Source organism: Galleria mellonella, unplaced genomic scaffold, assembly GCF_026898425.1.
Source record: "Galleria mellonella isolate WM207_F2 unplaced genomic scaffold, CSIRO_AGI_GalMel_v1 utg28, whole genome shotgun sequence".
Classification (NCBI taxonomy): Eukaryota; Metazoa; Arthropoda; class Insecta; order Lepidoptera; family Pyralidae; genus Galleria; species Galleria mellonella.
In genome coordinates, this window is record NW_026442064.1 from 3,569,795 (window position 1) to 3,595,641 (window position 25,847).

General features: G+C 32.4%; 3 protein-coding genes across 7 annotated transcripts in view; 1 reads left to right on the forward strand and 2 right to left on the reverse strand.

The window, feature by feature from the left end:
- The window catches only part of LOC113519870 (calpain-C), a 49,430-nt gene extending 41,667 nt beyond the window's left edge, over nucleotides 1–7,763 (forward strand). The window contains exons 10-14 of one of the 3 annotated variants that reach the window (XM_031911641.2): nucleotides 592–823; nucleotides 1,214–1,553; nucleotides 2,667–2,931; nucleotides 3,530–3,591; nucleotides 6,395–7,763. In XM_031911641.2, the coding sequence (XP_031767501.2) occupies nucleotides 592–823; nucleotides 1,214–1,553; nucleotides 2,667–2,931; nucleotides 3,530–3,591; nucleotides 6,395–6,421 (926 nt within the window). In that variant the 3' untranslated portion in view covers nucleotides 6,422–7,763. The remainder of the gene's footprint in view (nucleotides 1–591; nucleotides 824–1,213; nucleotides 1,554–2,666; nucleotides 2,932–3,529; nucleotides 3,592–6,394) is intronic. The other 2 variants (XM_031911642.2, XM_026905087.3) reach the window with 2 other exon arrangements.
- A 693-nt stretch (nucleotides 7,764–8,456) lies between these two features.
- LOC113520909 (succinate dehydrogenase assembly factor 3, mitochondrial) lies at nucleotides 8,457–14,849 on the reverse strand. 2 transcript variants are annotated; one of them, XM_031911643.2, is made up of 3 exons: nucleotides 14,716–14,847; nucleotides 13,377–13,554; nucleotides 8,457–10,284 (listed from the first exon to the last, which is right to left on the reverse strand). In XM_031911643.2, exons 2-3 carry the CDS (start codon nucleotides 13,551–13,553, stop codon nucleotides 10,063–10,065), a joined length of 399 nt encoding a protein of 132 aa, XP_031767503.1. In that variant the 5' UTR covers nucleotide 13,554; nucleotides 14,716–14,847; the 3' UTR covers nucleotides 8,457–10,062. The 2 variants fall into 2 exon arrangements, with proteins under 2 accessions (XP_031767503.1, XP_026762135.1); XM_026906334.3 differs by having other exon boundaries at nucleotides 8,458–10,284; nucleotides 14,690–14,849.
- A 1,538-nt stretch (nucleotides 14,850–16,387) lies between these two features.
- LOC113520299 (uncharacterized) lies at nucleotides 16,388–24,463 on the reverse strand. Of its 2 annotated transcripts, none has more exons than XM_026905594.3 (10): nucleotides 24,359–24,463; nucleotides 21,317–21,379; nucleotides 19,745–20,882; nucleotides 19,386–19,526; nucleotides 18,999–19,295; nucleotides 18,522–18,610; nucleotides 18,110–18,256; nucleotides 17,648–17,916; nucleotides 16,992–17,368; nucleotides 16,388–16,891 (listed from the first exon to the last, which is right to left on the reverse strand). In XM_026905594.3, the coding sequence occupies exons 2-10, from the start codon at nucleotides 21,325–21,327 to the stop codon at nucleotides 16,685–16,687; spliced, it is 2,676 nt and encodes an 891-aa protein (XP_026761395.2). In that variant the 5' UTR covers nucleotides 21,328–21,379; nucleotides 24,359–24,463; the 3' UTR covers nucleotides 16,388–16,684. The 2 variants fall into 2 exon arrangements, with proteins under 2 accessions (XP_026761395.2, XP_026761404.2); XM_026905603.3 differs by having other exon boundaries at nucleotides 24,125–24,456.
- Nucleotides 24,464–25,847: the final 1,384 nt, after the last annotated feature.

Below are 25,847 nucleotides of genomic sequence, written 5' to 3' on the forward strand. Positions count from 1 at the left end.
GTGAGAAACCAACCGGAAAAATTTCCTAGTACATACATGTCAACTAATGTCATCTGTCAATTGAGATGCGTTCCTTTTATACATATTTAAACTAGGTACGTTCATCATATACTGTTACATATATGATATAGCTAGTTTATAAATAATGTTCTAATTATCAGAAATATTGCTTAAGAATAACTTGAGGTATAAGAATCGCCGATGCAACATGATAACATTAAAAAAAGAAATCAACCATCTGTCTACATAATCCTTATAGAATATTAACAGAATATCAACGGTCTTTATATATATCTATTCGCACACTGTATCATTGTAATATGAACAATTTAATTCGAGAATTTTCAATTTTTTTTTATACTACAAAGGCTGCAAATAAGTATACAGCCCGTCTGATAGTAAACGCTCACTGTAGCCTAAGGATGCCAGCAACATTAGGGGTGTCACATATGCATTGCCAATTCTAAAGAAATCTTCTTATCCGCATTTTAAAGGACCCCATAAACATAAAAAAATACTTAAATATTACCCGTCTGTTCTTTTTTTATAAAAATAATAATACCCTAAGTGCGCCAACATTGATATAGTAAGGTTTTCTTTCAGATTTCTTTCATATGAACCCCCAAATACAACTTATATTGATGGAATCGGCAACAGTGATTGTTGCACTCAACCAGCACAGTATAATGGAACCGAAGGTGATTGGGTTCAGCATATATAAGATACCGACGTACCTCACGGAGCCAGCTTCGCAGTCTTTCTTCAAAGGAATCAAGAGCACGATAAACTCGCAGTACACAAATAGTCGCCAAGTGAGCCACAGGTACCTTCAGAATATTGCTCAGCGAACTGTTATTTTATCTTTCACACACACATACACACACACACACACACACACACACACACACACACACACACACACACACACACACACACACACACACACACACACACACACACACACACACACACACACACACACACACACACATACACTAACTTACCTTACATAATTTAGATTTATAATTTTCGTTTCTAAAATTAAAATCCTTTACTGGATGTGTGTATTTATAAGAGACTCAGCATGTACATAATAATGTAAGAGAGCTGTGGTTTTTTGTATTTAATGAAATAAAAAATAATAATAGACCTCTATTGCCTGGCGAAATAAAGTCCAAAGTCTACCGCACACTCTGATGTGATCTTCTTTCAGGTGTGAACTGGAAGCGGGAACTTACATAGTGGTTCCAACGACGTATGTGCCCAGGGAAGAAGCGGAGTTCTCCTTAAGAGTTTTCTCGAATGGACTGTTGGATATGATGGTTCTGGATTATGAGCCTCAGATGACGAAGCCCATCTGGAATTGCCCACTCCCCGGGCTGGAAACCACAGGCTTTGTACAATACGAACCCCTATTCCTGCAGTTGGCCGATGAGCACAAGACAATCGATGTCTACGCATTGCAAGAGCTGCTGGAGGCGTGCTTACCAAATGACTATATTAAGAGTTGTGCAACATTGGATACTTGCAGGCAGATTGTGCTGTCAATAGACGTATCCTTTATTAATTTCTATAAATGAAAATGTAACCTAACTTATATTATGTATTTAATACCAAGCTCAAAGATGAAATATCGTATAATCTTTTTATCGACATCAGGAGCGTTTTTAACAGACCTTTTCGATAAGTGAACCCGATATATCTTTTTCAAAACGTAAATTCGAAACTTCTTGTTCCTCAATGACAAAAAAATATTTACAATAATAATTGCTTGATCCCCCTACTATTATGAAATCTAAGCTAATTTAGGAGTACTGTATTGTATCAGCCATTAACTGCCCACTGCTGGGGGAAAGGGATTGTTAGTAATGGAGACTGAGAATCCCATTGCTAGCAATATACCCAACCAGGTCGACCTCCTCGCGGTTCCCCCTGGAAACTATCATGGTTAATTCCTGATGAAATAATTCATGATGGGCTAACTGGCCTGTTTTCATTCTCATCTATCACCCTTCACTGGTGCTCCGCCAGCGTATACCGTTAGCGCAGGCGGGGTTACCATACCATTCTCACCCATTAAAAAAAACTGCCCACTGCTGAATATAGCCTCTCCCGTAAGGAAGTATTTTACCAGTAGTTGTCACGCAAGGTGTTGACAACCACCATTTGGCTTTTGGTAATAATTTTAAAGGGATGCTACTACCCATTCCTCTACCATAATCTCCCTAAGCCGCCTCTTACGACACCCACGGGAAAAGAAAGGATGGCCTATTCTACGCCAGGACCTACACGTCTAGTAATTATATTATATACGACTATCCTGTTTTCTACAGGACAGGCTCAGTCTAGTGTAGAATCAATGATAGTCTGTGCTAATTCAAACATACTTTGTTAAATAAATATATCTTTCTCCCTTTATATTAAAATTTAAGAGTGCACTTTTCTAAATGGACCTGGTTAATTTTTTAACTTCCTCAACAAACATGACTATCGATATAGTTATTATGGATATTATGGTTATACTGCCATTTTGTCTGCATGCAATCTATTCTACATTTTAAAATTATTATCTAAATAAAGCAATGCGTCGCTTTCCCTTCGTTTCGTTCTTAATCACTAAGTACGTTACAAATCGCCATTAAAAATGCCTTAACTTGATCTAACAGCAGAATTGCACTGGTCGATTGTCACTCGCGCAATTCAGAGACTTCATTTTCAGCCTAAGAGATTGGCAGACGGTATTCAGGACACATACCAAGGAAAAGATGGGAGTATTGAGAGTGGAAAGACTACGAGATGCATTACACGAAGTGGGCTTCGTGGTACCTGAACAGATACTAGCATTACTTGTCCTCAGGTACATGAGAAAAGACGGGATGCTGAGGTTCGGGGATTTCGTTTCCGCAGTGATGCACCTTCATCGCGCCTTTAGTAAGTATTATGTACATTTTGGCAGTGCATATTTGAACATCGAAATATGATCTATAATGATCACTTTGGTATATTCATATTTGGTATCATGTTTGGAATCATCAAATTGAGTTTCAGAATGTTAAAATTATTCGTATTGTTAGGCTTTCGTACCAAAATTATATAAAAGAAACCGTTATGGTACGACTTCAACCGTCCGTCTGTCCGTCTGTCACAGAGCTATATCTCAGCAACTACTAATGACTATTACTTGGAAATATTCATCTATCGTCATATCAGCCTTTAACTGTCCACTGTTGAACATAAGCTTCCTCCTTGGGAGGTTTTGCCAGTAGTTGCCACACTTGGCAGGCGGATTGGCAACCGCAGTTAAGCTTTGGTGATATTTAAAGAGGGACACTGTTGCCCATCTCTCGCCCTCCCTTAGTCGCCTCTTACGATGCCGACGGGAAAGGAAGGGGTAGCTTATTCTATGCCGGAACCACACAGCCAACTTGGAAATATTAAAATTGTTCAATTGGTTTTTGGAGTCTGACAGATAATTCCGAGGTTGCCACCGATTAATAACCGTTCCATTATCAGATATTTTATTTTTCAGGATTATTTTACTCAAACGATGAAACCTCCTACAAAGGGAAAATGAAATTAGATCTATCCGAGGTATGTTTATTTAAAATTGCAAATATCATAACATTAACTTTATTCTACTTAGTAACAATCATTAGGCCACCATCTTTTTTTTCCAATTAAAATGACAACCTGACGACCCACCTGACGGAAAATCATATCGCCTATACCACCACCACCACGGAACTCACAGTATATACTGTGACACCCATTATGCACGCATGATATCCGATATGCAAAGTAGACAGAGAGAACAAAGTGCAAAAGAACGCTTTTTAACCAACTTCGTAAGGAGGGGTTCTGTATTTAACTGTATATTTTCTTGATTTTACATACATTTCCAGCTTTATTCACTTTCATTAATCGACGCAAACATACAGGCCTGCTTCTGAGACTCTTGACTCCTTCCTCAAATAAGATTTGGTCTAAAATGCATATTGGATAATACAAGGGTGACTATATTGTTTTCCTTTACTTAAATATGTATTCCATTTATGTACCTACTGTTAGGTAAAAATGCACAACAACATTGTTTACTAATATAACGTAATTTAAAAAAAAAAAGAACAATATAGACAGAGTACTACTTATATTGTCTTCGATCCTGTACCCACTATACCCACCTAGGCGGCGGTAGTTACCACCAGATGAGCCGCAACTCCTTGACCCATGTGTAGAGGTGTACCATAGATGTGGGCTTGATGATATTTATATATGGATTCAGAAGGAGTGAGAGAAAGAAAGATTTAATACGAGATTGTATAATTAATAATATTTACAGTAAATAATTCCAAATATAATAAGTAGCGATACAAAATATTGTTCGGTAAAATTGCTAAGACAATATGATTGTCAAGAACGTCACTATTTATTTTTCTGTAACTATGTAGGTTTGAAAGAGGTTGGTAGCCTACAAATGTATTATAAAATAATTAAATTGTTTAAAAAAAACAGACGTTAATTGTGACAAAACCAGTTATTTTTATTTAAAAACTGAACGGATTTTGATAAGATTTCATACGAAACATACATATACAGTGAGTGTAAAAAGTATTCGTACACCTAGGGTTATAATAAAAAAAATACGAATTTGATAGACTTTCCTCTATTTATTTAACTTAAATCAATACTGTTAAATAGTTTAACATTCCCGCACTTTGTTTATGATAATTATTGTTTTTTTAAAAAAAAATTATACAACTTAAAAATATTTTTATGTTAACTAAGCAAATAATGACAAACAAAAAGTATTCGTACATTCATGCTTTTTTAAATGAAATTCTGTATAAATCATTTATTCAATCGAATTTTTCATATGCCTACAATGCCAAGGTCATTTTTAATACGTAGGTATAGATATTAGACGTTTTAGTTGCACTCGTGACAAGTATAGACGTGTTTAGTTACAAAAATGGGTCGTAAAGCAAAAGAAACGAGTGAAGAGGAGAGAAAAATAATTATTAATTTGCATAATCAATGCAAATCATTATATGAAATTGCAAAATTTGTCAATAGACCACGTTCAACCGTACAGACTGTAATTGATCGGTTTTCTATTACTAAAACACTAAAAAACAAACCCAGAGGTGGGGCGTCCATCAAAAATCACGCCTCGATTGGATCGGAAAATTTTAAATTGTGTAAAAAAAAAATCCAAAAATTAGTGCCCCTCGAGTGTTACAAGAAATTAATAATATCAATGATTGCCATATTTCTGTCAGTACCGTTCGGAACGTATTACGTAGTAACGATTATCATGGAAGAACTGCGCGTAAAAAGTATTGGGTAAATGATATTAATAGAAAAAAAGATTAGAATTCGCAAAAAAATATATTAATGAAAAAATCATTTTTGGCAAACTGTTATTTACTCAGATGAATCGAAATATAATATTTTCAAATCGGATGGGCATCATATGGTATGGAGAAAACCTAATATGGAATATAAGAAAGAAAATTTATGTCCAACGGTAAAACACGGTGGTGGGTCAGTATTTGTATGGGGTTGCATGAGTGTTTTTGGGGTGGGAAAACTTGCATTTATTGATGGAATTAGGGATCACAAAGCGTATATTAATATTTTAAAAGAGAATCGTCTCTCTAGTGCAGCTCAAATGGGTTTTAACAATAATTGGATATTTTTACAAGATAATGACCCTAAACATAAAGCATGGAGTACTAAAGCATGGATCCTGTTTAACGCTTTAAAATACCTAGAGATTCCTCCTCAATCACCTGATATTAATATTATAGAGCATGTGTGGGATTATCTCGATAATAAAATTCGAAATCGACCAATTTCGAGTAAAGAAACACTAAAAATTGCGCTTCGCGAAGAATGGGCATTAATACCGTCTTCTTATATTTTCAAACTAGTTGATTCGATGCCGCAGAGACTCCAAGCTATCATCAATGTTAACGGTGGTCCAACAAAGTATTAATATTTTTTTAATATTCATTTACTTACAAATTTTATAAGTGTACGAATACTTTTTGTTTGTCATTATTTGCTTAGTTAACGTAAAAATATTTTTATGTTGTATAATTTTTTTTATTAAAAAACAAAAATTATCATAAACAAAGTGCGGGAATGTTAAAATATTTAATAGTATTAATTTAAATTAGATAAATAAAAGAAAGTCTATCAAATTCGTATTTTTTTTATTACAACCTTAGGTGTACGAATACTTTCTACACTCACTGTATATAACATACATATCCTTTCATACGAAAAAAATAATTTTCCAAATTGATTTACAACTGACGGAGTTATGAGACCACATTATTTTTGAAAGCAATTGAAAAAACCTACAAATAATAATAATATTACATTTCAGTGGCTGAAATACACATTCATGTGTTAACGGCGAAGGGGAAACAAGAACATGTGATCCACTAAAGAACAATTAAAAAGATTTATAAATATTTGAGTAACAAACTCAAATAGTGAAAAACAGTTCCAAACTAACTGTGCCCTGTGAGCGCAACCTAAGAGTGCACTATAATTTACTAGTTTAAGAGATGACTACACTTAACATAAATAGAAACTACCGTCCAGTGACATTTCGAAATAAAGTGACTATATTTATATGTATAGTATAGTAAAATTTAATAAGTACTGAGCAAATTTCTTTAAGTTAAATAAATAGTCGATGCATTTAATTGTAATACAAGATGCCGCCGCTGAATTCTGCATGTATAAAACTTTTAAATGAAAGATGAGCGAAAATGTAATACAATGCAGCCGGGATACTTGCTCTCAGCTACAACCATGTTGCCAGATGCAAACATTATTTACGGTAATTTTTTTAAACCCTATGTTGTAGTATAGGATATATCAGAATTTTGCCTATTTTCATCTGGCAATTATAAGTTGCGACTAACTGAGAACTGGCAACCGTTTTGAATTATTTTTTGGCTCATCATTATTTAAGTTTATACATTGTATTTAAGATTATTTCCCCTTTAAATTTTGTCCTCATTGGCAAATAATCTTACATATGCCAATGAGAATTCAATGGCGGAACCTTAGGCTGTAAGTAGGTAGTTTATAATTACGAAGTGCATGCAACGATCTCACTATAACTGAATAGATAAACATATAGTGTATTACTTTTTTTGTTTTTGTTTAATAATGATAATCCACCGAGTCATTCTATTGCTTTTCTCTTTATAATATTCTTTAAGAATTAATTATTTTTTTTACCATTTACTTTTTTCTATATTTTATATAACATTTTGTAGTCACAGAATTGACTTTATCTATGGTACAGAATAATCGATCAAGAGAACAGGCTAAGGTCAAAACTCAGTCAATGATATTATAATATGGGTAAAAATAAAACCTAGGATTAATTATATACCTTAAAATCTATATTATAATATTCTTCACTTAGCCTTGACTTTACCCTATCCATAAAAGAAGTTATAAGTTTTAGTCACTAAAAAAAATACAGATTTATTTTTTTTCTATCAATCAATGTCAATCAATATTACGAAACGTACTGCACTGTACTGAACTGTGTACATTACAAAATAGGACTATGAAATTATGACGTTTATAAGGAACACTTTTATAATTTACCATAGCACGGCACGGCACTATTTTATCTTCACGATAGAACGAGAAAGCAATATATACAAATTTAATGTATCTTTAGTGCTTTAGTTCTGTCAATGACATCATGACATGAACAGCTTGATAATTTGGCGCTACGTTACTATATATATATATATATATATTTAAAAAAAATTGTTATATTTGCAGATTTCATCGAGACATCGAGATGATTTAATGGTAAATTATAAAATTGGTCATGGTAACCATTTATGTTTGCCTGTTAACCTATAGTTGCTATTTCACAGTTTGAACAATGCAATTTGTTTTACGTGTATGTAGTATTGTTATTATATAATAATACTACATACATACATGCTCTATTCTGCGTGTAATCCTACTAATATAATACAATTATAAGTTGACGATGTCTGTACATGTGAGATGATTAAAAAAGAATATGTGAGAGGTCATAATAATAGTAAAAGAAATGAAATAAATATTTTTTTTAATTTTGTGTCTATCTGTATGTTTGTTCCGGTATCACGTAACAATTATTGCACAAAACTGTATACGATTTGCACAGTTTTATTTCTGAAGAACTTACTTAAAAACTGATATAATTTTTATATTGATACGCCATCTAGAATATCTGTATCTGTGATCTGTTTCGTTGGCTTTCTTACTTCTGAAACCCACGCGTATGAAGTTGCGGGCAAAACCTAGTACAGAATAAATTTACGAGTGTATCTCCTTCACTTGATATACATATGTATATCAATATATATACTATCAACAACTAATTACACATTTTATGTAAACAAATTATTGGGTAAATGAAAATTGTAAAACACAAAAATAATGTTAAATCAAGAAATTTAAAAAAATGTCAGACACAAACATTGTTTTAAAAATATTTTTAAAATATATAATTATTGACGATTATTTGAGCATTAAAAATATCAATACAATCAGTAAATCGATATAAAATCAGTAAATCGATTCGAGTATACTACTAGTACCCAGTCGGTACCATTTGCTATATCTACATGTTTTGTATATTGATTGTATAAAGGATTTATTGATTGATAGTATAAAGGATTCGACAAGAATCATAGTCATATTTTCTATGATTTGCTAGTGACTGTGTAAATCCAGTTAGTGTGATTTTATTATCGAGTTATGATATTTTGTTTTTCATACTTTACTTTTTGTTATTATTACTCACTATTATCTTAAATTTTTTGTTAAAACTTTATAGCTATCTATATCTTAGTATAAAACAGAAGGAATTTATATTTTTGTATCTAAAAAATAAACATGTTATCAAATAGAATTTGTTTTTATTGTTGTTTTAAGCCAGCTACATTCATGTAGACATTTACAGACACTAGGGCCAATTCTGAGAAATAACTTCTCAAAAATTATCTCTCCACTTACAAATCTAATGTTTCCCAAAATTACTAAGCAAAAATTAAAATTATATTTTACTATATATAGATATAATTTAAAATAACAATTGTCTAATACATCTATATATTAGACAATTAGTTCATATTGGTCATTGCAATGAAGATTTCCCTGCGACATCACATTATTAGAGATAATTATAAAGAAATATTGCATCAGAACCGACCCACTTACTAATAAATAACATTCATTATTCAACTTACTTATTGATATGAAACAATAAATAATATGTCAATTCCAAATAAATAATAATCTTACAACTAAAATCAAATAAATAAAAATATAAGAACAATTACCTAAATATTCAAGAATAAAGATTACATTTATGTACATATAAAATAATTCGCATCACAGAATTTAAAATATTCGCAATATTTTCCATTTGTATCATAATTCGTGAACAAAATAACATTGATAAAAGTAAATAATGGAGAAAAAAAAATTATCCTATTAAGTATATATTTTCTAAACGCCATGTATACATAGAACATTTTGTTTCACGAAACATTTATGTCAATTAAGGAGCTAGGTTGTTTAACTTTATTACTAAACGTTTGTTCATTATTATTTAAAACGATCTTTACTTAATTGAGTGACAACCACAAAGGTTATTACAAGCAGTCAATAAATGCGCGTAGCTTAGGACTGTTCCTTCTGGCAATCTATAGGGAGGGAGGAAGGGATTGTTAGGAATGGGATCTAACAGTCCCATTGCTAGCAATACACCCTATCAGGTCGACCTCCACGCGGATCCCCCTGGAAGCCGACATGGTTAATTCTTACGGAATTCTACACGATGGGTTGACTTGACCTGACCTGCTTTCATCTTCACCTATCACCTCTTACTGGTACCCCGCCAGCGTATACCAATAGCGCAGGCGGGGTTACCATTTCAATTATACCCATTAAAAAAATTGTCTATAGGAGAGGCCTATGGTCAGCAGTGGACAGTGAATTTACAGTCCCAATATAAGAATTTTACTTATTTTTACTGTCAGCATTATGTTCTTTCTCTTCAACATTTAGCACGTCGCCAGACTCATCGCTAGGTTCTGATGCAGCTTTATGCAATTCATACAATTGTACCAGCTGTTCGTCAGTCATGTAATCTAACATTTGAGGGTCCAAATATTTGCCCACCGTTTTCCGTTTAGCTTGTTGAAGAGGTTTCATTTGTTTTGCCAGATTTATTGCATAATCCTGAAAAAAAATATATATAATAAAACATATATAATAAAATACTATTATATTTGTGGCAGTAGCTATATACATTTAAATAAATAAAATAAAAATAAAAATAGCCTTTATTCCTGAATTACAGATTTTTTTAAATTGTAAATATGTATAAATAATGTTGACATCAGCAACATCTTATTTTTCAGGTTGTAGCTAAATACATTTAGTTGCAAGTTAATCACAACCCGCTTAAAAAGTTGAATGGAGTTATTTATACAAATAGATTATTCCTCTTTGTTCTTAAATATCAATGCCATATCCTACAATAATACATGGAATATATATGTTCTATGTTAGCAAAGCCAAGTATTACGAAGGTAAAGAGTTAGAAAAGGGGGATTAGAATCCCCATTGCTAGCAATATATTCTTTCAGGTCGGCCTCCACGCAATTCCCCCTGGAAATCATCTTGGTTAATTACACTGGTCTACAATAGAAAAGTATTCCATAAATACATAATTTCAACTCGTTTCTGCTCGTGTGGCCATACTAATTACAAGTTGGAAGGTAAAAGTTATTTATTAGTTTAATTTTTCCCCACATTTGACATTTTTTATTGATTCTACCCTGATTGAACTTAATAATGTTAATATTTGCTTAATTAGTTAACATCAAATGTCAAAAATGTTGTATTTTAGTGTTCAATTTTGTATTACTAACAGAAAAAAGGGATAAAAATGAAAAAATATTATAGCAAAATGTCTTGAAAATATGTGAATAATCCTGACAATTTTTGTTAGATTTAAGTGAAGTGATATAGTAAACAAGTGTTTTATATCCCTTACAATAAAAAAAAGCCTATCCTTTCTATTTCAAGGAAAATATAAAACAACAGGATAAGAGCTGAGCTCCATATTTCTGCTGTAATCCCTGTGCTACAGGTTTTAAAAACTAGCTGAGTGGCAAAAAAACATCATTACATTTTTCAGGCAATGCAGTGGCAAAAATCGATTAACCACATAACTGATTGTATTTTCTGCCTAACAAACAACCCATGTATTTGGAAAAGGCAGGGTATTTCTTCGAAAAAGAGAATGCCATAATGTTCAGATTCATCATTGGTTACTCATCTACTGCAGCACAGCAATCTGCACCCAACTCCAAATGGTCCCAACATTAGCAATGACGAAGATGAAAACATGCTTCCTTCGCCATAAAACTTTTCAATGTCAGTAGAAATTATTTAAAAATTATAACTTTGACTCAATTCCAAAACATAAAAAAAAGCCTGGGACGCTTTGCCGCATTGCAAAAAGCTTTTTGGGAAATAAGAAGAATGACAGCTATGGTCTTTAACTTTCCAACCTATCCAAAATATATTAGGTTAACATGGAAATAGTTCCATCAGAACATAGCAACGTGAAAAAGACTCCATTTTCCGCGCTTAGCCTCTCATTTGGGCCATTGTGCGTATGAAAAGAGAAACATAGCAAACATGTATTTGTATTTGAGATGTTACAGAAATAAAATACAGAGCTTAGTGAAATAACTAGACGCAATTCTGCTAATCAATAGAAAAACTGTATGATATGTATCGTTTTTTTGCAAAATTCGTACATATATGTTTTTTTATATATATATATATATACACTCCTCGCAAAAATTAAGGGAACATAAAAATTTTTGAAATTTTTGGGTGATTTTCAACAGGCTGTATTTCAGTGAAAAATAATCGTACAGGAAATTTAAAAAAAGGGTTTTGAAGCTTGAAAACTCTAGTTTTCAGATTTTTTGGTGAAAAAATTTTTTGAGCTCCGGTTTCCATGCAATTCTTAAACAAAGCTGAAAATAAATTTTTTCTAAATTTTCTAGGTTTCGTTTTTCACTCTATGGGCATGGAAAAATTTTTTCGAGCTACTCCATTGTATAGGTCTCTTAGCGTGTTTATTCAGCTTCAAAAATCGCTTTGGATGGCTCAATTACGACCATTTGTCTCCGAGATATCGAACTTTGAATGCAAAAGCATCCTTTTCCATTCAACTGCTAATATCTCTGGAACTACTGGTCGCACAGCAAGCGGGCGCCGAGTTTCTTTATCTGCATACAATTTTCTTGATTTTTTTCGATTTTTTTTTGATAATGAATTTTTAAAAAACAAAAAATTTAATAAAAAGTGAAAAACAAATGAAATTATTGATTTTTGAATGGATTAGGGTGAGTTTAAGGGACAAAACCTTGTTCCCTTATTTTTTCCAAAATTTCAATCAATGGTCCGGGAAAAACCGTTGAACCGACCGCTCCAGGGATTTAGGGGGTTCTTTAAGGAACAATAGACTGTAAAATTTTCCTCAAACCTTAGCTTTCCCGCCCATATTAGCGAAGATACAGCCAAGTAACCAAAAAAGGAGAAAAAGTCACTTTTTTCCACTTTTTTCAATTCAATGTTAGAGGTGGAAAAAAATTTTTTCTTCACTAACTCTTGACTGTGCTTAATTGGAAATTTTATGCAGATAAAGAAACTCGGCACCCGCTTGCTGTGCGACCAGTAGTTCCAGAGATATTAGCAGTTCAATGGAAAAGGATGCTTTTGCATTCAAAGTTCGATATCTCGGAGACAAATGGTCGTAATTGAGCCATCCAAAGCGATTTTTGAAGCTAAATAAACACGCTAAGAGACCTATACAATGGAGTAGCTCGAAAAAATTTTTCCATGCCCATAGAATGAAAAACGAAACCTAGAAAATTTAAAAAAAAAATATTTTCAGCTTTGTTTAAGAATTGCATGGAAACCGGAGCTCAAAAAATTTTTTCACCAAAAAATCTGAAAACTAGAGTTTTCAAGCTTCAAAACCCTTTTTTTAAATTTCCTGTACGATTATTTTTCACTGAAATACAGCCTGTTGAAAATCACCCAAAAATTTCAAAAATTTTTATGTTCCCTTAATTTTTGCGAGGAGTGTATATTAATTATATTTGTTATTGTTAAATTTGTTTGGTTCACCTTGTACATCATTCATGCCAGTATATCAGTATATACTGGTGGGGCACCAGTGAGTTATATACAGATCAGGTTACCAATCAATATTGACTACCATGATAATAATTTCAATTACTCACCGTCCATTCACTTAGGAATATTCGAGCCTCCTCCGGGTTGCAGTCTTTATGTCGTTTGAACTCATCCCTGGCATAATTATCTCCTAAGATCCTCAGTTCAGGAGGCAGTGCACGGTGAACACGGAATATCAACTTGTACAACCGTCGCACTCGGAACAAGTGTTCTGATGATGACATTCTGCAAGGTTTTATATATTATTTACTATATTATGTTAACTTTCATGGTCTAACTATACAAATAATATTATTTAACTAAAATTGTAAATTGATTTTTATTTATTCTCATAGAGATTATAAAATTGAATCTATAAGTTATTGTAATTCATTAATGTATATCAATATGTATATCAGCACTTAACTTAAAATAGAGAGGAATAAGGGTACAGAGAAATAACATCTAAGTCCTCAGGAATGGCAACACATGGGGAGTATCATGAGCGAAACTATGTCATGTCTATAGGCAATAGTTACCATTTTCCATCAGGTGGACCGTCAGCTTGTTCGCCATTCTAAGTTGCATAAAAAAATACATTATCAATTTAATATTTCGTTCAATTTAATAGTTTTTTTTTTTTTTATTAATCATAGGAAACAGATAATAATTATATTATAGTAGAAAATATGACTTTTTATTTTCTTTATCATGGTACAATGTGTGCAACATTGCATAATTATCCTCAGAGTTTAATTCTTGGTTGAGCAAAATTAAAGAAACAATGATTTAAAATTAACTCGATCCTAGATGTTTTGAGTTGTGCCCACACATGTCCACTACCTAGCATAAGCACATGGGAGGCCCGGGTAGGCTGTGCCCACCTCAGAATGCAAGCGAAACTTGTCTGAGTAGATATACGCCTATTTGAAAGATCAGGTCCCACTGGTGAATTATATTAATTGTGCCCATGCTGCCTAGTTATTCATAACAAATGGTGAGCTCGCTTGAAGACCAGTGTTTGGTGTGATTGTGTGCTACTTATATTATTATTAAATATAAATTCAAATATAATATTTGCTACTTTAAAATATAAATAATAAAAAATAAAGACCACGTTAAAATAAAGAAGTTAAAAAGCAACATTGCAAGTAATGATTACTGAATATAGCTTATTCCTAAGAAGACGTCGAGCTCGCAAGTATTTATGAATAGTATAGGAATCAGACAATCAAAATGAACTATTTAATGTTTATTAAAACATGAGCTCGTTATATAATTTCTATAAATTTTACATTGTAGACAAGGAAACATAACCCAAACTTCTATGTCTGTAATTAAAACAAATAAAATTTTATCTGCTAACAAGAGCGCCACGTACATTTATGTAATATAAAAAATATATACCAACACAATTTGAAATTGTATCTAGATAAAAAATAATCAAAAGAAAAGTGAAAGAAATATTTTAAATTTTGTCAATAATCTTGCCCATGGTCGTTGACAGCCATCACGACAGATTAGAAAGACTAGCGATAACAGAGCAAATAATCATTCATACAATGATCATTCACGAAACTTGAACAAGATTTTTTTTAATCGATTATAATAAAATGGTAACCCCACCGGTGCAAAGAGTATTAGCTAGTGAAGGATGACTGGTGAAAATGAAAACAACAACGTATTGATATTAATAAATTCTTATTCCCTTATTCATATAAACGTCAAACCGCTCATAAAACTATTTTAGCTTATTGGACTGTTTTCTCTCTTTCCTTTAGATCAAATTACCAATTTGAAAGACTATGAAAAAATAGTGTAATAGTTAAAATACATTTGTAGGTTTCGGTTTTTATGAAGAAGGGAGTTTGTGTTATACTACTATATGTCTCTATCCATAAATTTCAATAAAAATAATATAATTAAATATATAAATAAAGTTAATATTATAAAGAATTATTTCATTCTAATAATATTTTAGGTTACGACCGTAACCTATTTACCTGAATCTAAAGTAATTTGTAATTTAGTAACATTGTCTCGTACACAATTATATGAAACAATTGACCCGCTTTTTTTTAATAATTTTATGGAGACACTATCTATACAATCTAAGGTTTATGTATACAAGTCTTTAGAAATTATCCAAATAAGTTTAGGTTGGGTGGTTAAATATTCATAAGATGATCCGTTACAAGAAAGAAGAGATAACTGTAAAAAAAACATTAAGTTTAGTCAGTATTAAGGAATGGTGGACTGATTGCTTCATCTATTCCGTCATTCATTTAAATCACTGTTAAGTATACGACACTTTAAATAGGTTTTTTATTTTTTCTATAATTCTATGTTACCGTTCCTAGCCTATATTAAGCAAAAATTTTCCATCATGGGCACCTCGACTAATAACAAAAAAAAAGAAATGAATACTTGCAACACTAAAAAATGGCGCAAATTTTTTAAAATAATTAATTATAATTAAATTATATTTATGGTTAAAATTGAAGATAATTACCGACTATAAATTATTGTTTTATTAGTTCCTTTAAATAAAGAGTTTTAAACTTTTAATTATATTTTGGGATTTATCTCTCAAAAGTTCTGACGTAAAGTCATCCTCGCACGGTGCCTTGCTGTTTTCAAGCTATTCGAGAACCATTTAAAAATTATAGGTACAGTTTTGGGTGAATTTTTAGCTCTCTGGTCATTATTCGCGTCATATAAAACCATATACATATACCTATAATTAAACTGTAACTAAATGATGTCTGTAAACGGAAGATAATTATGAAGGGTTTCAATAAGAGCTATAGAAGAACATTGTACGTGGTCTTCATAATTGTATTCCTGAAGATCGAACTGAAAATCTTTTTATTTAGTCTCCTATATATATATATATATAAAGTCCCGCCTTTACATCCTCACCTGTCATCCCTCACTAGTGCCCAGCTAGCTTAAACTTAGCATTTTTGCTTCCCCTTGACTGTTAATAGCTATTATTAAGTTAATATATAATGAGCCTTCTGTATTGGCTCAATTTGTTGAAAGTAACTAGATTACCAAGTGAATTAAAACAAATAAATGTACATATCTTAATTTATTAAAAGATTTCATTCAAAATAACAATTATTTTGATTTTACATATGTATTTTCAAAGTAAAAGTTACTTTTAAACATAAATTTATATCATTGTAAATAGATAAAACAGTGTTTGAAGTATTCTAGATTAATACAATATGACAAACGCACCCTTGTTATAAAAACTAGCTAAAGGGGCACTATTTATGCATGACCAAAAGCATCACCATAGTTGCATAAAAAAATACATTGTATGTACACAGCTCGTCTATGGCGCCGCTCTATGGTCGTGAGCTATAAACTATATTTTCTCCTGGATGAAGGGATGCGCGAGGCAGTGGTTTACGGAGGCGCGCTTGGCAGGATCAAGCATCAGCATTCGCTCGAGTAAGTCTTTGAGTTGCGTTATCTTCTTGGCCTCTTGCTGTGGTAGACGATGATGTGGTGGAGCCAACTCTGATTGCATGTCTCTCGTCGGCTTTATACTTGACATAATAACCACTTTCTCCTGTAAATGTAAAGATTAAAAGCGGTTATAAAAAATAGTAGAAATGCAACCTGAAACCAGAAAAATCAAATCTATATTATAACAAGTAAATACTACTTACCCGTTCAGTTACTTTGTCCAGCTCATGATACAAAAAGTTGCAATTTGCATCAAAGTGTTGCTCCTTGAAGTGTCCCCTCTTTATGATTTTATTTGGTATCTTTCCTTTCAAATCCATGAAATATTTTAGCATCTCATTGTTAGATTTTCCACTGAACATTATTTTGCCGGTGGATAGTTCATATACAGTGCACGCTGTGGACCACATGTCTATGCCATGGTCGTAGGTAGAGCCGAGAATAATCTCTGGTGCCCGGTAGAATCTTGAGACCAAGTATGGTGTGATTTCGTTTTCCGTTACATGCGAGGCCGAACCGAAGTCACATAGTTTTAGCATTAGCTTACTATCATTAACGAGTATATTGTCTGGTTTGATATCTGTGAATAAAAATTCAAAAATTGCATTATAACATAATAGACAAAGGATTATAAGCGTTATCGAAAAACAATAAAAATAATATACTGAAAGTAAGTTTTAAAGTGACTTAGGAAGAAATATAACTTTTTTATAATTCATCAGTGAGATAAAATAACCGTTGTAGAACCATCTCAGAAGTTAAAATTTATTATCGTTGAAAGTTCATAATTCAATGAAAATGTATGCATAATTCAAATAAAATAAAAACAAATAAAATAAAATGATGTATAAGAACTTACCGGCGTGTAAAATTCCGGTTTTCTTTAACAGTTTGAGCGCCAATAACATTTGCTGCGTATAACTTCTGACCGCCTTGATGTGTATTCCGCTATTCTTGCCGTACTTCTTCAGGACCTCCCTGAGGTTCATGGACAGGGGCTCCATCACCATGCACAGGTGCCGCTTGTGGAAGAAATGCCGGAACAGGCGCAAACAGTGGAACTTGTCGTCGGGGTCGGCGTCGTTCAAACGTTTCAGAATTTCTAGCTCACGGAGACCGGTTTTATGCCTGTAAATTGTTTAATAAGTTGAATTATATACAAATGGTGGGAATGAATGTAAACATTTTAACTATTTCAATTTTCTTACAAATATAAAATTATAAGCAGACAATGTACACATCTGCACATGTTAAATGTTTAGTCTGTCTACTCTAGATGGCGCAAAAATGAAACTGAAAGTAGTTTAAAAAGTGTACTTACATTATCTCATTATTCCTGATGATCTTGACGGCTACATCGGTGTTGCCGCGCGCCTGGTCACGCGCCCGCACCACGTTAGAGAACACGCCTTGGCCGGTGTAACCGTACACATTGTACCGGTTGTCCAGAGTCTCACCGATTCGCACCCTGTACATAAAAGATATTAATGCCACATTCTTACTATGGCTATGATGGTTCGATCTGGGTCCAACCTTGAGTCTAGTAAAATATTAAGTGTAGTTTTGTACTGTTATCGAGAGAAAATTCACGTATTTGTTACAATTAATGAAATATATGCCAAATTGTGGCAAAAGTTATTTTCTATTGCACTAATAAAACATGTAGTACATTTATAATGTAGTTTAAAGCAATAAAAGTATCAATTGTTATATAAATAAAAAATCTTACATACCTGTAGTATCCTTCAGCATCATCCCAATTGTCTGTCAATGAAGGGTTCTCTAAGGCATTTTTACTTCTTGGTTTTCCAGCTGTGGGCGTCTGTAATTACAATGAAATTTTTAATCCAACGTGACAAAGGGCGAATGAATATTTATTCGTTAACAATAATAATTTCTATGAGTATTTCGAAAATCCCAGTCCCACAAAAAAACCGACTTCAATTGTGATAAAACTAGTTATTTTGAAATGAAATGAAATGAAATCTAAAAACTATAAAAACCGACTTTGATAAAAAATTCTATGGAACCAATTTAAAAGTTGTAAATCCTTTCAACTAGAAAGAAAGAATTTTTAAATCTGTTTAGAAATGATAGAGTAACAAACGTTAAAAAAAACAAATTACCTTCTTTCTGAACTCGGTTGAAAAGTGGCTTGTTACTATCAAAACTAGAGATATTCCGGAATTAATATTATAAACAATACTTACATCAACACTAAAGTTGTCCTGATCAGCAAACATATCCCACGCCTTGCTCTTCAGTGATTTCTCCAGTTTGATGTTAGTTCTGGGCTCATTCTCTATATTCCTGACCAGCCCGCTTAAATCGCTTTTGGAGTCTGAATTTGTGGTCTTGTCTTTGTCGCCTTCTTTTGTCTCACATTTATCCTTCTTAGCATCAGAGATCGTTTCTGGTTTACTGTCCGGCTTTACATCCGGTGAGGTAGAGGCTGCCACCTGCTGTTGTTGTTGTTCCAATGGGCCATTGGTAATACCACCGAGCTTCTAAAATAATCAAACAAAAAAAGAAAATAGTTACTTCTAATATACAATGATAAATTTCAATTTCAAGATATTTATATAAATAGTACTTACCTTCATAAGTTGTTCCCTCTCTTTTCTTCTCTTTTCGATAATCTGCTCCTCTGTCTCTTCATCATCATCTGTATTTATTTCCAAGTTCAATTCTTCGTCACTTGAGCTTGGAACTATTTCTGCCACTTCATTCATTGCATTCTGAAAAATAATATGTATATTTTAGCTTTCACATTTTTATAATTTTATTAGTACGCTATATTTTATTTTTACAAGAGCTCCCAATCGATATTTATTGCTTTAAAAATTTTATACTTTACGTGTTTATTATTCGCATTGTTCAATTTCATTACATTATTAATATGTATTAGGTATCTCAAAATCTCTGCAGAACAATGCTAATAAAAAATCGACCCTACCTGATCTTTGTGGGTTCCCCTGTGGTTTCTATCACGTGAGCGTTCGCGATCTCGACTGCGGCCCCGGCTGCGGTCGCGACTCCTGAACCGGCTGCGGTCGGTGCTCCTATGGCGGTCCCGATCGCCACTACGGTCGCGATCACGACGCACTATTGGTGACCGGTCTCGCGTCTGACGTGTTCGAGGGTCTCGTTCTCTCCTTTTCAACTCTGCAGATCGCCTCTCCATATCTCTCTCACGATCTCTTTCTCGTTTCCGCTCTCTCTCTTTCTCTCGTTCACGCTCTCTCTCTTTATCGCGTTCTCTTTCTCTTTCCCGTTCAGCCTCCAGTAGCTTACGTCGTTCCCTTTCTTTTCTTTCACGGTACTCCCTCTCCTTTTCCATTTCCTTCCTACACTCTCTATTTATGATTTGTCTTAAATCTTCCTCGTATCGTTTAGACTTATGTCTATCACGTTCTGATGATCTGTCTTTAATAGACGTGTGTCTACTGCTCCGTTTATTATCATGATCACGATCTTTTTTCTTTTTATGTGATGGAGACTTCTCAACATTTATATAAATATTGTTTGCCGGCTGTTCCGTTTCACCATCACTTTTATCAGAATAATAAGCCACTAAACGTGCCTGTAATAGTTCTTTTTGCTTCATTAGATCTTCTAAGTTTAGATCATCTTCTATCATCGTAAGTTCTGGACTAGCACAATCATCTTGATAATTCTCTGTCTCAGAATTAGATGTTATGACGTCTAATGAATGGTCTTTATCATGAGACTTCTTCGTGTGACTACTTCTACCATTGCTACTGCTTCTTGACTTAATAATGGTCGTGTCACCATTGTCTGCTTTCAGTTTAGCCTCTGACTCTGTTAGGGAGGAATCTACAGAGGAATCTTTGTGATTTTGTTGTTTACATTGATGAGATTTTTTTATTAAATCTTCAACGTCAGAAAGTGATGTTTCACTCTCTGGGTCTGGACTTTTATATTTGTCCTTTCTGGACTTCTTCCTCTTTTTATAACCTTTCTCATACTCATCAACAGACTCACGTCTACGTTTTTTGTGTTTCTTTCTTTTCTTCCGGTCTTCATCTTTTAGACTATCACAGTACACAAACCTATCTGCTTCTAATGTTATTCTGAAACAAAGAAATTAACATATCTTAACATATATACTTACTGAAGTGTACTCAATTGTAGTTTCTTGGTTTTTAGTTCCTTCTACAACATAATGAACAACTCTGCAACATTATAGATCAGTATAATTTCCTTTTAAAAAGGAGCATAGAGAACAAAAATTGGATGACCACATATATCACCCATTTAGTTGTTACCTTGTCTTTAATTTATTTTTATTTATTAGTTCAATCAATATATTGACTGTTAAATTAGAATTGCTCATGTTGTTAGGACTTTTGTCCATTCATTGATAATTATGTCATATTAATGATTAAAATTGTATACACAAAGCAAGATACCTCGAACATGACATGAAAATGTCATTTCTAGAAAAAAGTTAATAATACAGCTTTACTGCTTACATATATTGTAATAAAAACTTTTTGATACTTACTCTTTACCCATGTTGGTAGCTCTTATGGATGTTGTTGCTCTATGGATTGATAAAATTTATAAACTGCAAAAAAAAAAGAAACATTATAATAAATTTATTTGATACCAGATCAGTTAAACTAGCAACATACTGTAATAACCTATAATAATGGAAGTTGAGAGTAACATTTAGAGATATTAATATCTCTGAATATATTAATATAATGTTCATATAATGAGAAGAAAAGTTTAAAATTAACTATCCTACTAATATTTATACTTGACAACTGCAATTTATTATTAAGGGTATTGAGTATTAAAATTTTTATAATATAGCAGTTTAAGGGATATGGCAATCAGATTAGAAATAAAACTCATGCGCAACATAGATATAACTACTTATTATAAGAATCAAAATTCAAGTGGATAGGTACAACATTGAATAAATGTCTTATACAGTTATTGATGTAATATGTAATAGGTGCCATTTTTAACATTTGCACAAAATAAAAATATTGCCAAAAGACAACAATACCAATGAAAAAAGTACCAATTAGTACAAATATTTTAATAGGTAGAAATGGAATGGTTTTCCAGGAATTTGGAATGGAATCCTTTGTATAATGACAGTGCAGGCAAGGATACTATTCCCTGTATGTGTTAGAGTAATAGGTAACGAAGAAAGCAAAGCTTTTGGGTCATTGTGACGAACTGTTCCATGATTAACCATGATAGTTTTTAACAGGAACTGCATGAAAGATGATCTATATATATATAGATATATATATATATCGTCCTAGAGGGTATATTACTAGTGATGGGTCTCTTAGACACCATTACTAAGAATATATGTATTTTCCCACAGACCATTGTGATTAAGAATAGCTCAAAATAGGGATAAGTGGGAAAAGCTAGAGGAAGCCTATATGTTATTGTATGCACAGAATGGATATGCAATAGAAAAGAAGTATCTATACAATTAGTGTAAAATATAAATAAATACTAATATTATAAACGTAAAAAATTGTAAAAATGATAGTTGTTATTCAGTGACATTTAAACGCCTGAATGGATTTTAATAAACTTTGGTACATTCTGGGTAAGTTATATCCCAAATGAACACAGAAGACTATACATTGATCACACAGGTAAAGCGTCTGTATTGTGCTTATACTGAATAGATAACAGACAATGCATATTGTTTATAATGTGTATATATACATTTACTAAAACAGATAAAAGAAATAAGATATTCAAACTTTCATCTTTTTTTTGAGAAGTGTAATTAAGGTCCAACTTGCTAACTTTGAGTACAATAGTGCAGTATACAATGGTGTATATTGAGATAAGATTAGTATTAATAGTTTTGAGTATGAATGTATTTGACTATGATTGTAATTTATCATAATAGTCTTAAGAAATATGTTGTATGAGTAACATTTTAAAATGCTATTAGAGAACTTGTTAAATAATCAGTTATAAATATTGCAAATTGTTTTAGGAAATCTCTCATTTCAATATTTGTGTTTCTACATTCTGACAATATGAAACTAAACATCTGAAGAAAAAATTTACAACAGTAAATTGATAAGTCTGGTAAAAATACATGAAGCAGCAATATTTGTATATGAGTTATGACATGTTTGGGCAGGTCATCACGGAAATGAAAAATCTCTTGGCAAGCATTAAGGTGAATTTTCTCCGTACAAGTCAATTATTTATATGCACAAACATAGGCTAAATACATTACATGATATTATACACAAAATTAAGATTGCTAAGTTCCACCATTATTGGGCATACAAATATTACAAAACCCGTCACCAAAATGTTACTTAGATCATTCATAAGTAGTTTACCAAGTTTTGTTGTGATAGAACAAGTAGGAACCTCACTAATGTTTAAATCTATGCAATGGATTTTAATGCAGTTTTCATCAATAGATAGAATGATTCAAGAAGAAGGATTATATATATAGTTTAATATTATTTTGTGTATATTTATTGAAATATGTCGATAATTGGATAATCGTTCAAGGCATTAGAAATAATCAAACTGGGAGCTTTCATCAATAATAAATTTGAAAGATTACTAAATATGAAGATAAATCAGATCATGTATAGTTATTGCCATGTAGTTCCGACATAGAATGGGCCACCCCTTTCTTTTCATGTGAGTCATCAGACACGACTGAAGAAATTTAATGGTTCAGGGATGGACAGCAGCATAACTCTTAAAGCATCACCAAAGCCTAACTGCGGTTGTCGACCTATCAAACACGGGGAAAGGATTGTTAGTAATGCAAACTACCAGTCCCATTACTAACAATATACCCTGTCAGGTCGGCCTCCACATGGTGCCCCCTGGAAACCATCATGCTGAATAGCGCGTATACCGTTAGCACAGGCTGGGTTACCATTCCATTCTTATCTATTAAAAAAACCTATCAAACAAAACAACCTCCAAGGAAATAGGTTATAATTTTGTAATAGCATATTTTAATCTTCTCTATATAATATACATATAGAGATTAAAATATACTATAACTATATAACCATAACTACTGAATAATATGCAATTACTTATTGTGAAAACAAAAAACTACCAAGAAATAGTGCCATGAATTAAATACGTTATAATTTCTTTCTATTAAGAAATAGATCATATTCTCTTTATTTGTATAATAAATATACTCTCGGAACTGGTATAAAATAATAAGTCAATAGGTTTACAGCAATGGAAAGTTACGTTACTAAGCGCACAGAAACAAGAGATAAACAAAAAGCTTTGTGGCCATCAGTAACAATTACAAACAAAACATTACATTTACCTGTTACGATGTAACCATGTCACTACTATAATTCAACGTACAACAATTAATTAGTCCGAAATAAGTAAATATCCACAATGGAAAACGCTAAGTTACTACTAGTACAATCACGTACATAAACACTATAAACAACTGTAATTTAAGGTTCACCTCATTTGAAACACACATTTAATATTGAATATTAAAGATTTGTTGTAATTAATTGAAAAAAATAAAATAAACGTGTCATTTTACCATTTAATTACATCAGCAGGAAATCGCTACATAAGACATTTTATAATAGTACAGCAGAAAAAAGACTAAAGTCTTGTCTTAAAGACTTAACACACAGGTCGCAGTTTACTGTTGCCATATTTTATTATTTTTATTTTTAAATATTCTAAATGTCAAATATCGTAGACCAGGGTTAATAGAATGCACGAGATGGCGTGGTATTCACAATTGGGGCGAAACTAGAAATGAGACTTGGACTACAAAAAATAGATATTACTGACTTCATATACAGTTAATAGTCATATTAACCGTTTTACCTAATAGTAGAATATTTAATCTCTCATTCTGCCACACCAAAACAATGTAATGTTTTATTGATTCCCATAAATATTATTTTCTAAAAAGGTCGTCGTACTTGGGCTACATTTTTTGGTCATCTAAACTTACAATATATATTACAAGAAAATCAGTTGTGTGTTTATTAGGAGTGTCATTACTAAAATATTTAATTATTTTTTGAGGTGTTCTAATTCAGGTATTCAATTCTATCCGTACTAAATCTAAGGATAATATATATATTCTACTTAAAGAGATAACAATAAGCTTCGTCAATACATGCTGTGCACGACGCACCTTTTTAGTTTCTTTTTAAATTTTATTAAAAAGATGTTCTTTTTATAATTTGAAGTCTGTGTCAGTTTCGGTTTTGTTTTTGCCTTCGCTTTTTTTACTCCGTTGGTTTGCTATGTATATTTTTTATATAATTATATTATCTTTCTAAAACACCGTGTTTCCATACCAGCATACAGTCCTTTCGCCCACACATGCAATGAGGTTGTTGAGTCTAATAATCTTATTCCTAGCAATATACCCCATCAGATTGACCTCGCGTTTTTAACTCTGGAAATCTGGAGGTTAATTATTGAATTTGTCATGACCGGCTAACTGACCTGCTTTCACCCTCGCCAATTATCACTCATTGAATAATGAAAAGCAGATCCTTTTTTTGTCACCTATAAAAAGAAATTATTTGTGACTCGCGTATTCTAAGTTAAGGGGAAGATTTACTATAATATTATCTGAACCGCTGTTTTGTATATACAGGGTGGCCCATAAGTCCTTAGTAATGAAAAAAATTAATTAAAATAAAACTAATTACACTATGAATAATATTTTTATTTGTAAATATAGCTAGAAAAACGGGAATTATTTTTTGTAAATAACGTCGTCCAAATGTAATCCGTTACAGTCACGGCACTCTTGCAAACGCCTTCTGAAATTGTCGATGACTGCGCGGCACGTCACTGCTGAAATGCTTGCCATTTCTCTGCGGATGTTTTCTTTTAGGTCATTAATTGACCGCGGGTTAGAGTCGTACACTTTAACGTGTTACGTTGCCTTAAGGTAACCCTACAAAAAAAAATCCATTGGAGTCAGATCCGGGCTACGTGGTGGCCAGGAAATGTCTCCTCTCTTAGAGATAACTTTGTTTGGAAAAAGTTGACGGATA

Coding starts and splice junctions, on each gene's coding strand:
- LOC113520909 (XM_031911643.2), bottom strand. CDS start 13,553: ATGTCATCATCAGAACACTTGTTCCGAGTGCGACGGTTGTACAAGTTG. Junction 10,285..13,376: donor TATTCCTAAGTGAATGGACG/GTGAGTAATTGA, acceptor ATTTTTTTTCAG/GATTATGCAATAAATCTGGC.
- LOC113520299 (XM_026905594.3), bottom strand. Junction 19,296..19,385: donor AGAGGGAACAACTTATGAAG/GTAAGTACTATT, acceptor TGATTATTTTAG/AAGCTCGGTGGTATTACCAA. Junction 18,257..18,521: donor GATGCTGAAGGATACTACAG/GTATGTAAGATT, acceptor TTTTATGTACAG/GGTGCGAATCGGTGAGACTC.